At 40.1% G+C, this 16,399-nt stretch overlaps 1 protein-coding gene across 2 annotated transcripts in view; it reads right to left on the minus strand.

Moving 5' to 3' along the window:
• The window catches only part of slc16a10 (solute carrier family 16 member 10), a 44,062-nt gene extending 35,754 nt beyond the window's left edge, over positions 1 to 8,308 (minus strand). For both annotated transcript variants that reach the window (XR_013800609.1, XM_079638939.1), the window contains exon 1: positions 7,842 to 8,308. Coding sequence is in view for 1 of the 2 variants with exons in the window: in XM_079638939.1 (XP_079495065.1) it covers positions 7,842 to 8,166 (325 nt within the window). In the remaining variant the exon portion in view is untranslated. The remainder of the gene's footprint in view (positions 1 to 7,841) is intronic.
• Positions 8,309 to 16,399: the final 8,091 nt, after the last annotated feature.

A 16,399-nucleotide genomic window follows, 5' to 3' on the forward strand; every position in this document is an offset into this window, starting at 1 on the left:
TTATGAGAGTGCGTTGCATGTGAATGTCACCCTGAAGAGTTGGACACTGTGGGCACGTCCCCGTTGATGTCTAACTCGATACAAGAAAACATCTCAGAAGTCCAACCAACAGTGAACATTCTGCCAAGGCTCTCTCAAATCTGACCTTTAATAATGTTCTCTAAATATTATTTATACCATGAAATGTTTTATTTCTGAAACAATTTAGTTTCATTAACATTTAGAAATAACATTTTCATAACTTCATAACGATATGTTTTGTCCACTGGGCCAGCATTGAGTTCACAGCATGAAATGAGGATGGAGTGACAGACTTGTGTTTTTATTTGTCAAGGTAATGTCAATAGAAAGAGTCTTGACAACAGTCCATGTCAAACAGCCTCTGCTGTGGAGCACAACACACAAACAGCACAGTGAACACACACACACGTCAAGAGTTACTGACCGTTCTTCTCCTGCACTGCATGACCAATAATAATCGTTGTCTTTGCCATTAGTTTGTGCCGCCCAGTTCCCTAAACTCAAGCAGTAATTGAGAACTAGATGATAAACTGGATGAACTCTGCGCAGCTTTTGTTGGAGATCAAACACTGATCTTGTTTTTGGGAATTAATGAACGGTTGTGTGATCTTAATCACTGTGAACATGTTAAAACATGTCTGCTGTCCATCGCAAAAAAAAACACATGAAAACCGAATCCAACACACACCAATCTAAACAATATTTAGGCCAGAACGAAATAGCTTGCCAAATATTTCTGCACTCAAAAAAAATCATGGCATAGTTTATTTATTAACTATTTGCATCTGTTTCTATGTTTATATGATAAATAATCATATTTTTAAAATGCATTTATTCAAATTGCTTAGAATCAGCATGAATCTGTTCATTGTGTAAATCTGACCTGTTGATTTTTTTTTTAAATTTGTTAAAACGGTATAATCCACACATTTGATTGGGTTCGGGATTAATGTGGGTTATGAAAAGAGTTTATTAGTAGACAAGACTAGATGATTAGAGGATCAGTTGACAGGATGTTGAATTTCTTCTGCTTTGTTGTGTCATGTGTGTCTCATATTCTAGATATCCAGTCCAGGCACATTAGAAAAACGTACCTAAGGCAACATTTTTCTAAAATACGTTGTGTCGTAAACGTTTCGCAACAGTTTTAAACTGAAATGTCCAGTGAGTGGCGCTACAAGCGTGTTTATTTTTTTTCGGAACAGATGAACGTTTGGAGTTTGTACGGATCACCGCAGTTCTGAATTGAAATGTCCGGTGAGTGACGCTTAAAGCTTAATGCTCCATTTTCCACCCGATGGTGTTAACAAAAGCAAATGTGACATGAAAGCGCAATCATGCTGTTTTAGCTTGTTTACGAACTCTTGTCTTTGAGCTCTTTAATCGTGACTCGTCTTTCACGGGATTCGTCTCCGCATCACAAGTATAATTCTGTACAGCTGAGCTACCGAGCAAGCTTAATACATCAGTAAAACCAACATATGGAGCTGGTTAAGTGATGCAAACTCCAAAATATATTCGTTTACAAATCATACACTATGTTAAAAAGTGTTTTGAGGTCAGGTCACATTTATTTATATAGCGCTTTTTACAATACAGATTGTATCAAAGCAGCTTTACAGAGATCACAGGAAAATACAACAAAGTTTGTTTCCAGAAGAAAATAGCGTCACAGTCCAGCTTGAGTAAGTTCAGTGATGGTTCATTTTATTGTAATAAACGTATTAATTTAGTTAATTCACTAAAATTGTCATCGTCCAGCTCAGTTCAGTTCTCATATCATGGTGTCAATGCCGGCAGATCAATAATATTGTTGAATATTAAATTAAATGTTAAATTTAATGTCCCCAAATAAGCAAATTATGACCAAATAGGTCATAACATAATTGTGCAGAGACGTGTGAAAAAACAAGTCTTTATCCATTCATAATCTGCCCCTGTAATCATAAGTGTGTGTGAAAACAATTAAAAAAGCTTGATGCTTTACTGCATCTAGTGTTCATTTCTGTCAGAAACCACAGAGAAATGTATGTATTGGAACTTATTTCGCGTTTGGCAAAAATATTGCCCCAGGTACGTTTTTCCAGTGAGCCTGTGTTGCATCATGTATCTTGCTATTGGCCTTTATGTTACGTACAGTAATGACATTAGTAGATTTTCCAGAGAAAGTGCTTCAGAAACGTTCAATGACTAATACATGTTTGACAGAGACTGCAGATGAACTGAGGCAATATCTGCTGAGATGAAGAAACCCTTCCTGCGACTGAGCAGCCTAGGCCCGTGTGTGTGTGTGTGTGTGTGTGTGTGTGTGTGTGTGTGTGTGAGAGAGAGAGAGAGAGAGAGAGAGAGAGAGAGAGAGAGAGAGAGAGAGAGAGAGAGAGAGAGAGAGAGAGAGAGAGAGACTCTTCCTTCAGCGTCTCTGTTTCACACCAGCCGCTCATGTACAGTCTTCAGCCACTACTGTAAACCCACGTCAGTCACGTTTCTCTGGCGGTGAATGCTGTGATGATATCATCTGTGTGACGCGCCCAGATGCTATTAAGCAACATGCAACTGTTAATTTATGATATATTAATCAAATGAATTATATATATTATAACCCTGAAAGCTGCTTACTGAAAATAAAACTTGATATTTGACACCTGAACTTTGGCATTAAAAGATGATTCCAAACTTTGAAATAGGACCTCCCACTGAAAAATGGACACTATACTGGAAAGTAAACTAAAAATAAAGCACTTTCACTTAATTTTTCATATATAATAGACTTTATAATAATTTATTCCAGGTGAATTGCCAAATCCCGATCATTCTAAAGTCTGTGCTAATGTCTTAAATATGTTGGAATTATTATTATGCATACTTGTTCTAAATGATTTGTATAGAATATGAATGTTCTGCAGGAGAACTAATCATGATGTGTGAGAACTGTCACTGTCACATGACCAGCACTAGTTAAGGCCCTTATATACTTCAAGAGAAATCGAAGAAAGAACTGATTTTTGAACAAAATCAACTTTGGCAAGCTGGAGTTTAAACAGGTTGCCAAAGCTGTTTTCCGGAAAAGTTTGCTCCGCCTGGTAAACTCTTCTGTACTCCCATTGGTCCATAGCAATGATGTAATAATGGGTATGGCTCTCCTCTGAGGCTCCGCTTTATTTCACGCGGAAATCTTTTCTGGTTAATTTCGTCTGTTGAGTCGGTCAAGATCATACGCGAGTGAAAACATAAACTGCTGCTTTATAGTACAAATTAAGTTGTACTTCAGATGAAACAAGACACTGTTTTTCATGTTTAATACGGTAAAGCTGCTTGATTTAAAGCAATCTACTGTATAAAGTGATATTTAAATAAACGTTATGTGACTTTATTAGAGTGCCGAATTGCAGAGCTCGTTCAAACAAACATATTCACACCGCTATAATCACATGCTTTTCTTATGCTTTATTATTAAAATGCTTGCTGTTTTCTCACTTTTGTTGTATGTTTATTTTTTTCATTGAGAGGAAAGAGTGCAGCACATATTTACATATTCATCCAACCTTCGCTCTCAGCAGTGTGTGCAGCGTCAGATGTTTGATAACAGTATATCGCTGCTCATGTATTGCAAACAAATGTCATACTTTTCAAAGAATGAAAAGTAACTTCTGACGCGTCACACGTTCCTCAGGTCAACTAGACTCTCTCTCTAATGAACCTCCTGCGTAACTCAGTCTCTGTGTGAGACAGACATCAAGGAGACGGAGGAAACAGACGTGCACGTCTAACATCATTACACCAGTCATCTGTAGGCCAAACCCCACCAGAGACACTCATAACAGGGTCTGTGAACATCAGGATCATTGAACATGTCAACAGGAAAAGCTGCTCTACTGGACATGCTCAAATCATTCAGAAAATAAACATTTGCAAGACAAACAAACGCTAAAAGTCTTGCTTGCACTGCTTACACAGGCCTGATGCAGTTTCAGGAGAGATATAAAGGAGATAAAACAGATGTCGGCCTTGCTAGGTGCTCTGAGTGGTTGCTAGGGTGCTCTGAGTGGTTGCTAGGTTCTCTGAGTGGTTGCTAGGTCCTTTGAGTGCTCTGAGTGGTTGCTAGGTGTTCTAAATGGTTGCTAGGTGCTCTGAGTGGTTGCTAGGTGCTCTGAGTGGTTGCTAGGTGCTCTGAGTGGTTTCTAGGTGCTCTGAGTGAACATCATGTTTCAAAGCAGCTTTACAGAAATATGTGATGCTTATAATATCTTAATATCTTATATTCACACTTAGAGCTGAGTAATAACAGTTATATCTTGCGACGGCAAAGTCAATCACGCGGCTGAGATTTGCTTTATTCCAGCGAACAGGGAACGTTCTGTCAAAATTCCCTCAAAGTTATGAACAAACGTTCTTCCAGTAACATTAATACAAAATTCATTAACAGGGTTGTAAAATGTAATTTTCACAAGATGTAAAATAAATCGCTGATGTCCCCAGAGTGTGTGTGTGTGAAGTTTTAGCGCAAAATACCCCAGAGATATTTTTATAAAGCATGTTAAGGTTGTCACTTTTTGAGGATTTCCAAAAACGCACCGTTTGTGCCTGGTCCTTTAAATGCAAATGAGCTGCACAGGGGGGCGGGGTTTCAAGAGCTCACAGCAGCTGCTATTACCTCACGCAGACACACTAAAATGACAGAAACTGTTCTGCCTTTAATGTAAAAACGGAGTCAGACAAAGATGGAGAGACTCAAGAAGAAGTGATAACATGTAGAATGCAACAGGATGTCTCTGAATGGTTAGTTGATGAATTTATGTTGCTGATGTGGAGTTAACTATCTTTAATTAGCATATTCTGTCATGGTAATCTATAAATCGCTCGTATAGGAACTGTTGTGAGATGCACACAGAGTGACTTTCTATTGCACGTGAAAAGACGGATGCTAAAGTTTGAGCTGACTCACAAATGTACTCTTATACAACAACTTTTCCTCTTCTCAACATGGACTGCGTGTTCATGGGGGCGACAAAGGTTTATGTACATTTTAGGGTTGCTGCTGATGTCACTAACCCGGGAGGAATGTTGTGTAGTCCCTACCAGCCGTTTTTCTGCGTTGAGCGTTGTAACTTTGCAGATGTTGTTTATGCTCAAACAGCAACATTTCACACTAATTAAAGTTAGAAAAGTGAAATCATACTTTACCACCCCTTTAAGTTATGGTCACCACCCCTTGTCCTGTATGGTCTTTAATAATGTTCTCAAAACATTATTTATACACCGTTCATGAAGCGTTTAATTTCTGAAATGTTTTTATAACATATATTACTAGTTTCAGAACTTTCAGAGATAATTCCAAAGTAAATTTCACGTAATGTTTGAGGGTTGCACTTTAGTCCTGTTCCCCATGCATATTTATTACAGTAGTTACAGTAACTGCGTAATAATACGAACCCTGAACCTAACCGGTCACACTTTATCTTACAGTGTCTTTATCACACGTAACGTTACATGTAGTCAATATAGTAATTACTATAAATTGTGCTTATGAAAATAAAAAATCTGTATGTTTTGAACATTCAGCAAACATTCAGAAATAAAGTTTTCGTAACTCAATGGGAGCATTATCAAACGTTCTCAGAGCATATTTCTGTTATCTGAGATCGTATATTTACGTGAGTAAGAGTGTGAGGATAAAAAGAAGGATATGTAACCGTATGTCGAGACAGTAAACTACACCAGATCATGTGACTGGACTCGGAACACATGCAGGAAGATGATGAACGTACAGTTTGTACAGACAGTATTCTTCTTCTGCTCTTATGGTTCGTGACATTGTGTGTAGCCGTTGTGTCAGACGACAGATGTGGAACACAACCTCTGACCTCTGACCGGCGCTGGCATGAGTGTTTGTGAGCGACGAGCGACAGCTGGAGCTGATGATGCAATCTCTACCAGGCATTACACCTTAATGGCACCTTGAGACGACCGTATGACTGACACAACTCCTGACTGCAGCTCTCAACGCTTCACAGCTGAAGAAACCCTGTTGTTGAGCTAATGACTTAACACACTTCAGCTGTGATGACAATAAGCTTCATTATAATCATGTTCGGTGTAAGATGAAGAGAAACGCCATCCTCATCTGTTTGTGCTGAGCTGTCGAGAGCGTAATAAACGTTCAGACGTAGATGAGCTTCATCACTGCAGCGTCTCATAAACACACACTCATACAGGATCATCTTTGATGGCAGAGAGCTGCTATCAACACACGACACATCCCTATATGTGCAGCTGTAGGGTATAATATAACATCTGTTAACTATCACACCGCACACGCTTTAAAGACTGTCCTTCCAGCAACACTGAGAACTGAAAAAACATGTTTGCTTTAGGTTTAGCTCTGTCGAGCGGCAGTAAATGAGTGATCCTCTACAGGGGAATAAATCATTGACAGAAACAAACTGATGTGACGCGAGTGAGGAAACTGAAGCGTCCGCCTCGATGTCTTCTGCCACGATCAGTCAAACTAATCACATCATGCTGAACCAGTTTGATATGTAAAAGCGGACTCGTGTCACTGCATTCAGCTCAATAACAGTAACTCAACAGGGATACCACCAGTTCTCCAATCGTTCAGCACAGGACTGGTGTTTTATCACACATTCATTCCCACAATCACATTTCCAGTGCTGCTAAAGTCTCGGCCAGTGGTTTTGAACGGTGGTCAAAACTAAACTAAAGCACCAATATTATCATGAGTTAGCAGTGTTTTTATACACTGACATACAATAATACAAGAAGGCACATTTATAATGAATACTTTGGACTGTTGTCTCACGACAAACTCAAGTCAGACCACAATTTCAGGGTTTTGTGTCTGTTGGCCAAAACAATGATTTAACATTATGAGTTTCATGGGTTGTTTTGTGCTTTGCAATGCTTTACTGATAAGCCTATAATAGACACTATAATGGCAGATCTCCATATAGGCCTATTGTTTGACATGTTTTCACATCGTGTGCGTTTAATAAACAGTGTATTTTTCCTAGTCTATGATTTTGTAGGTTTGTGTGCTACATATACTTACAATAGTAATGACAGAAAATTATGTATAATTACAAGCAATTAACCTAAACCAAACCCTAAACCTATAGTAAGTACATGTAGTTAATTAATATTACTCAGTACTTAATGAGTAATTACAATGGTACAAGGTTACAATGGTACAAGGTTACACTTTATTTTAAGGTGTCATTGTTACAGTGTAATTATATATTTAAGTACTGAGAAATATTAATTAACAACATTTAATTACTAAAGGGTTAGGGTAGGATTAGGGTTTGGTTGAGGGTTAGTTGCATGTTATTGTGCATAATGTACTGTTATTACTATGGTAAGTACATGTAACAATGACACTGTAAAATAAAGTGTTACCAAATAAAGTGTAGCCAGAACCTGAACTAATTTTCATAAACAAACTCGTACTTTGAAACATTCAGTGTAGTAAAAGTGTGACAACTATCCCTGGTGTGTCTCAAACACTGTGTGTGTGTGTGTGTGTGTGTGTGTGTGTGTGTGTGTGTGTGTGTGTGTGTGTGTGTGTGTGTGTGTGTGTGTGTGTGTGTGTGTGTGTGTGTGTGTGTGTGTGTGTGTGTGAAGCAGACAGAGCTTTAGGATTGTGTGGACACACACTTCCATCAGCCTCAGGCTCGCTGCTGATCATTACAGTGAGTCAGAAGAGAGCTTCACAGTGACGCGCGCCCCTTCGACGACACGTGGAGAAGCGCTTCAGAATCCGCACGCGCCCCGCTCGCGCTGTCGATCACGGAAATGGCTGTTACCTGTTTTGAAGCGGAGGTCGTCGTCGTCGTCCTTCCCGGAGCCGAACTCTTTCAGCAGCGCCACGAACATGATACCGAAGGCGTTCTGGATGCCGAACACCGAGCCGTTGCACCACATGGAGGCCAGCATCACCACCCACCCCCAACCGCCCTCTGGGGGCTCGAACTCCGCCGGCGCCTTCTCCCCGCTCTCGGAGACCCTGGAGCCGCCGTTCTCCTGCTGCTTCTCCTCCGGCGCGGGTGCGGCAGGAGTCGGCTCGGAGTCGGAGTGAGTCTCAGTCATGCTGATCGTGTGTGGCTCGGAGTCGGAGTGAGTCTCAGTCATGCTGGTCGTGTGTGGATCTCCTCTGAGTCCGCTGTGAATGCAGATACACTGCGCTGATGACTGTTACACTGGTGCAATAAGCTATAAATACAGATGAGCTGCAGGAGGCGGGGCTACAGACAGACCCACCGCCCGAGAGCGGATCAGATGAAGTCTCCTCCTGGAGAAGTCTTGATGAAGCACATCTGTCCTGACGGACACGCGCACTCAACAGCTGCATCTGGCCACAGTCACTCATCCTGTAGGCTACCTGTGCATGCTTTATTCACAGAGAATGATCATTGAAATCAGCTGCAGCACACACCACAATAGGAGTGTGTTTATAAGCACACACACTGAATGTGTTGAAGACAGAGACTCGACTCCAGTAACTCCTGCAGCTGGACTGCTTCAGTCTACGTCACTGTCCGCTGCACGCGCGCGCGCTCTAGTGTTGTTAAAGTGCTGCACACTCACACGCTAACACTCGACAAATGCGAGGAAAATGAGTTCTGACAAGTTCATAAAATAATTTATACTGGCCTTCACACGGTTTGGTAATTATATCGCATGTATAAATGGGATCCATAGACCTTTGTCCTCTGTAGTGGGCATTATATTTTAGGGAATTTCTCTGACACCACACGTCACAGTTTTAAGTCTGGATGTTGGTCTTTAAAAATAACTGACATTAGTTTAGTGATTAAACGTACGTAGCACTCTGGAAATATGATAAAATATTGTAATTTTCATTTAAACCGGACTACTTTTCAAATTGTATTTCATAAATCAACATATCAGGAAAACTGTTATAGGGTTTCAAATCAAAATATGACTTTCTGTTACAGAACAGGGCATTGATTTCATACATGTCCACTGTAGAGGACACCAGGACTTGGTTGGTTGGTTGGTTGCAGGTTAACTTTATTGTCCCCAAGGGGAAATTCAGCTTGGGCACAGTGCAGAGTTGCTTCATAAAAATAAATAAAAACATCACCAAAGACATCACAATCACAAAACATACAAAGGACATTGTTGACAACACAATTCTATGGATTAAAATGCAAGTCCTAAAGTGCTATTGTGGTTGTTGCACATTACTCCATTGCACTGAAATTTGTATAAAGTGCATAGTGCCTAAGCTAAGGTGCTAGTATGTATATTGCACGTTGCCCTATTGCACCGAGATCGTAAGTAAAGTGCTGAAGTGCTCACATATTTATTGTACATTTATTGTATTTCACATCGTTTAGCAGCTTAATGGAGGCTGGCACAAATGATAATTTAAGGCGATTAGTTTTACATTTTGGTACACAGAGTCTTCTTCCTGATGGCAGGGTTTCATATTCAGGGAAGAGTGGATGTTGAGGGTCTGATTTAATTTTTTTAGCCTGTTTTATAATTGCCTGATCATACAGGCTCTGTATAGGCTCATAGTCTCTCCTCCCTATAATTTTCATGGCTGTTTTGTGCATGTTGGCAAGCTTGGTTTTCAGCTTAACTGTTAGGTTGCCAAACCATGCACTAATTCCATATCTAATCACACTCTCCAAGATTGCATGGTAGAAGATCATCATGATCTGACTGCTCACACCATACAACCTTAGACGCCTTAAAAAAATAAAGCCTCTGCTGCAGTTTGTTGCACAGCTTGTCAACATGTGTGTTCCAGCAAAGAAGACTTAAATCATGTTTATCAGGCATTCTGGGAGACACAACAAGTGAATAGGGAAAGAAATTATACATCAATATTCCTATGAAATATTAGATATTACAGTTTTTCTCAGTCGCTTTGGTGCATTTCTAACATCACTATTTACATTTGCACAACAGTTAGTTCTACCTACACAACATTTAGTCATTTGTGCACATCATAGTAGCAGTTTCTCATTCCTTCGAACAAATTGCAAATGCTTTTGGACATGCATCAATTGCTTTCATACAACTCTCTGCTGTTTTCTAACATTATCATTTGCTTATGTCATGTCAGTCAAAATTAACTATACTTGTGAATGCTGAATAGTCATTCCATATAAAACTAATAGTCCTCCTTTCATTGCTTGAGTCATTACATACAAAAATGTTGAACTAGTTGTCAAAATCTGTCAAGCAAATTTTACACATTTTTTTCATCTTTTTTTTCCTGAAATTGTCTCCTAAATTGAACAATTTATCTCAGGTGAATCTCAACTTTCACTGATGTGAAGGGGTGTGTGAAGCATTAGTTGCAACCAATGATAAGCCACTTCTCTACAATCACTGTCAGAGCTGAATCCCATAAACCCCCACTTTACAAGCATATATGAACCAAGCAGGACAGAGTGTGTACCATTTCTACAATACTGTGACACAGAAATGGAAGGCCAGCCTCGTGGAAGAGGGGTGAGGAGGGTGATGGTGCAGGGAGGACGGGGAAGGGGAAGAAGAGGCCAAGAACATAGTTGGATCCCTGATAAAATCAGGGCTACAATTGTGGATCATGTTGTCAATCACGGCCTCACAACGGCTGAGGCTGGTCGAAGGGTGCAGCCAAATGTTGGGAGAACCACTGTAAATTCAATTATTCAAACATTTCGTCAGGAAAATAAAAGGCATATGCCTCGTCTTGCTCCATACAACACACAACATCTGCTGACTTTTTAGACACTCTTTACAGGGACATAATCCCTGAGAATGAGAGGGGTCTAACTGGAGACCAGTTGCTGTTTTGGATAATGTGCGTTTTCACCACTCAGATGTCGTCAGACAGTGGTTTGCAGCACATGATAGGATGCTGATGGAATATCTCGTCATAATGAAAAAGCCATTTGACTCATAAACAATGGTGTCACAATCAACTCATTGTTCATAAACAATGGTGTCAGGACTTTTCATCTTGATGACAATGACACTTTCATTGACATGAATACTTGCTTTTGAGGAATGAGCGATCCATTTTGAGCAAGTGACACGCTTTTGCACTTTATCAACTAGGTTTTGCAGTTTGTACTAATTGTTTTGAGAACTGCATTAAATAGTGATGTGAGAAATGCACCAAAGCGACTGAGAAAAACTGTAAAGTTTGTCTCAACAAACTTTTTTTTCTAGTTTGTATTTTTTGTTGTAACCGGGACCTATGAGCAACTTGTAAATATTGTAAATATTGAAATATGTCAAACTTAATTTTGCCATTTTGCAAAGGGTTAATTCCATTTATCCGCAGTCAGTTTCTCAACTCACCATCAGTGTCGCCAAACTGCTTTGTCTTCAAAATGTGCGTACGCATGGGTCAGAGTTTGCGTGGAGGTGCACATATTTTCACGTCAAGTTTTTCTTTATAAATTTGCGAAGGGACTGGCGTACGCATGTTTTCAGCCCCGTTTTGTGCGTACGCAAGCTTTATAAATGAGGCCCCTTGTCTCTCACTATAACAATGGACTCCATAATATTCTTAATTCCCTTGCTCCGCTAAAAAACAGATATTTTTCTTTTTCCATCTCAGCCCCTTGGTTCACCCCCGATTTTCATCTCATGAAAGCCAAAGGTCGGCAACTTGAATGTCTCTATAGAAGAACTGGTCTCACTATTCACAAAGATATGTACAAAAATCACATTTTAAGTTATAAGGACTCCACTGCTAGCACCAAAACCCACTACTACTCCAGTATAATCATTGCCAATAAAGGAAACTCCAAGTCACTGTTTTCCCTAACTTAACAATTTTACCCAACCACAGGACTCGCTCCCCCCTCACTTGTATACAACCTCTTTCTGCAACTCCATTGTGTCGTTTTTCACTGACAAAATCAAAAACATCCACCAGCACCTTGGATCTACCCCTTACACCAAACATCTCAGCCGACTTTTATCCATCTACACATTCATTCTCTTCCTTCCAGCTCCCCGCTATTTCAGAAATCAGAGAACTCGTTAGGAAATCCAAACCCTCCACTTGTCAACTTGACCCATTTCCCACACAACTTGTTAAAGCCTGGTCCCCCTCATTTCTGCCATCATCCACTCATCTCTAACCACCGGAACTGTCCCTACATCATTTAAAACTGCTGCCATTACCCCAATTTTGAAAAAAATTGGTGCCGATTCCTCCAACTTCGACAACTACCATTCATTTCCAAAATCCTTGAAAAAACAGTTGCCTCTCAACGGAAGAGAATCATGCAACACTTTGGGAGTGATAAAAAGGATGTATGAAATAACAAGAGACACATCAAAAGATATTCTGAGTGAATTTGAAGATTTGTTTACAGGACTGGGTTGTGTTCCAGGGGTCCACCACATTCAGACAAAGCCTGAGGTCATGCCAGTGATTCGCGCTCCCCGGAAAGCTCAAGAGGCCTTGAAAAAAGACATTGAAAGAGAACTGAAACGTATCGAAGAGATGGGTGAGCCCACAGAATGGGTAAATAGTATGGTGACAATAGTAAAACCCAACAAGATTAGGATCTGCATAGACCCTCAAGATCTAAATAGAGCAATACGAAGGGAAGATTACCCTCTTAAAACGCCTGAGGAAGTTGTTGCAGAAATGCCCAGAGCCAAGATATTCTCTGTGGTGGATGCAAATCAGGGATTTTGGCAGATCCGGCTGGACGATGACAGTTCGAAACTCGAAAGTTTGAAAATGTAATACACCCTTACGGAGGTACAGTTTTACAAGGCTTCCTTTTGGGATTTCATCAGCTCTAGATGTGTTTCAAAGGTGTTTGTCTCAGCATCTGGAATGAGTTGTTAATGTAATGGATGACATTCTGGTGTGGGGAGAAGACAAAGACTCACACGACTGCAGACTGAAGAAGTAAAAAAAAACGGAGAAGCATAAACCTGAAACTGAACAAAAACAAATGCAAGATTGGCCTAAGTAAAATCAGCATCACAGGCCACGTGCTGGGCAAAGACAGACTGAAGCCTGACAAGGAAAAAGTGAGAGCTATTCTTGAGATGCCGGAGCCACAGGACAAGTCAGCCCTGCAGAGGTTCTTAGGCATGTTGCAGTCCTTACCAAAGTTCATCCCAAATCTTTCAGAAGTGACTGCACCTCTGATTGGGAGAGTGAACAACAAGACAGCTTCAATCGTCTGAAAGTGCTAGTGAGTACAGCACCAGTGTTGAAATTGATGTGAGCCAGCCTGCTCAAACTGCTTATTCATAAATCTTGTGGAATAACACAAACACCGGGAGAGCTACGATCGGATTGGGGTAAAGTTACTCAGGGGTAACGTTAGGCCGTCGATTAATAAAATGCTGAAATATATTTTAAAGCATGTCAGTGAGCCTCCGTCTTGCCTTTAATAGTCTTATTTTACGTTCAAATATATGCACTATGAACAAAGAACCGTCATTATTTCCAAGCAATAGGTGTTTTTGTTAATCCTGTCGATATTTAAATGGTAAATGGACTGCATTTATATAGCGCTTTCACAGACCCAATGGCCACCAAAGCGCTTTACATGTTGTCTCACATTCACCCATTCATACACCGACGGCGGTTTCAGCCATGCAAGGCACCATCCAGCTCGTCGGGAGCAGCTGGGGTTAGGTGTCTTGCTCATGGACACCTCGACACTTGGTCAGGTGGAACCGGGGATTGAACCACCAACCTTGCAGTTTGTAGACAACCTACATGAACCACTGAGCATTTAGTTGTGAATGGGATGTCCCACACTGCTTGATCCATGCCCAGCATTTCTCCCCTCGGCTTTTAGGTTTAGGAGACCGGGTATCAGATTTGCACAACGCTTCGGCATGTTTCCCTCGCTCGAAAGCTTGCCAGACCTCCCGCGCCGAGTTATGGTTGCTAAGCCACGATTGGCCTGTGGTGGTTTTTGGGCGTGGCTTAACGAAGCGTCAATTGTGCATGGTGGTGAAAAATTTCACCAATATCTGTATGACCACAAGCCATTGGAGATCATTTTCAAGAAGCCACTCCATAAAGCTCCGTCCAGACTTTAGAAAATGATGATGAGACTGCAAAAGTATAGCCTGATGGTGAAATATGGTATATGTTCCAGGAAAATAGTTGCACATTACGGATGCATTGAGCAGAGCTTACCTTCAAGAGCATTGCACTCAGGACAGCAGAGAAGAGGATGAGATAGAAGAGAGTTTTATACTTCACCAGCTACCCGTTTTAAGGGGGAAAAAATAACAGTTTAAGTCAGCAACTTTAGACGATGAAGAACTGAGATTAGTCAGAAAAGTGGTTCAGTCAGGGTGGCCAAACTCAAGAAGCCAAGTACCAAAACCTATACAGCAGTACTGGACTTTTAGAAAGGAACTGAGTTACACAAATGGACTTGTTCATAAATGGAAAACTAGTAGTGCCAAAAAAAAAAAGCGAGACGAAATGTTTGAAAGAATCCATGAAATACACATGGGTATCGTAAAGTTCAAGGAAAGAGCCAGAGACTTCTTGTTCTGCTAGGGATATTAAAGCAAATTGAAGATGTTGTCAGTAAATGTGACATCTGCATTAAAGGTGAACTCCGGTCAATTTTAACATTGAGCTAATTTTTGTTGTAAATTTGGAGTGCTGTCAATACAGAGAACAACGACAAAAATCAGCGTTGCCTACACCGTGTTATCCTCTTTTTAAAATTTGCACCCTGTTGACTTCAATGGGGCAAGTTTTAAACCTGCTTTTAGCCTCTTAACATCCTTGATGTGTCATTACAAGTGCCCAGCCATGTTGAGTGATTCCTTCAGAGTGAACACGGTGAATCTGACTGCAGAAGATGTGAAAGATATGAATAAAAATGATGTTATTTCAGCCAGCGCAAATACCTGTATTTACATCCTGTTTTCGGTCGAAGTCGAAAGTAGTCGATTGTCGAGTTCACGCGCATAGGTTTAGTTACCTATGATCACGCGCGTGAACTCGACAATCGACTACTTTGGATTATTGATTATTGAATTAATTGGATACTCCAATTTTCCAGCAATCGCTAGACAGTCATACGGTTCCCTTGTTATGGAAAAAGACTAATATTACACCTGTTCCTAAAAAAACAGGTGCTGTTGATAACAATGATTTTAGACCAATTGCTATAACTTCTGTAGTTATGAAATGTCTGGAGAAGTATGTGATGTTGAGACTTAAATGTAGTCTAAATTCATTATTGGATCCATTTCAGTTTGCCTATAGGGAGGAGAGGGGGACTGTTGATACGGTTACCACTATCACTCATTTGACTCTTCAACATCTAGAAACCTCTAATGCTTATGCACGACTGCTCTTTGTAGATTTTAGCTCCGCTTTTAATACGCTTCAGCCGCAGTTACTCCCCGGTAAGCTTTTAAAAAGTAATGTCAACCCTTTTATTAATACGTGGCTCTGTTAAAATATGTTCATTATGTCCTCAGTTGTATGTAATGCAGTACTGTTCTGTATTGTGCATGTTTATGCCACAGGGGGGCACTATAGTGTCGGCTATAGAGGACGCGTTTTTGTTTGCATCAGTATGTTTGTCCCAGTTGATTTACCGTAGTTAAACTGAACTGTTTTGACCGTGAGACTGATGTCTGCAGCTGGTGAAATAAATATGCCAAGAACGGCTAAAGATGACTCTTCTCCATCGTCCACTCTTTTCCTCCGAATGCAACGCTAGCTGAAACAATAGTGCAACATAACTCAAAAGGCTCTTTTCTTTCTTAACCAATCATACTCATTATGTAAAAGTAAATAATGCACTTTCTGATGTTTTAATCTATTAGTATTGGTGCGCCTCAAGGTTGCGTATGCTCCCATTCTGTTCACTCTAAATGACTCCTTTAGTATAAATAGAAAAATTTAGTATAAATAGTATAAATTTGATAATAGCTATATTATCAAATACTCTGATGATACTGTGATATTGAGTCTGTTAGGGAAATATCATGATATATTAGCGTATCAGTCCGAATATTGAGAAATTTGTGCGGTGATGTAATGTAAATCATCTTATTGTAAATGCATCAAAAACTAACAGAAATTATAGTGGATCCAAAAAGATTAGGTGATAACAGCCCAGTTATTATCTATGATAATATAATTGAGCAGGTGGATAACTATAAGTATCTAGGTGAGGTCATTGATCGTTCATTTACTTGGAAAGCCCACATTGATTATCTTTGTTCAAAATTCCAGCAACGATTGTTTTTTTTAAGACTTAGGCTGTTTGGTGTAAATCAGAGAATTATGCAATTACTTTCATATGCAGTTTTAGGTAGTCTTTTAAGTTATGGGATGCAAACTTGGTATGGCAATCTTTCGGTCCGA

The sequence above is a fragment of the Phoxinus phoxinus genome, assembly GCF_949152265.1.
Source record: "Phoxinus phoxinus genome assembly, chromosome: 16".
Classification (NCBI taxonomy): Eukaryota; Metazoa; Chordata; class Actinopteri; order Cypriniformes; family Leuciscidae; genus Phoxinus; species Phoxinus phoxinus.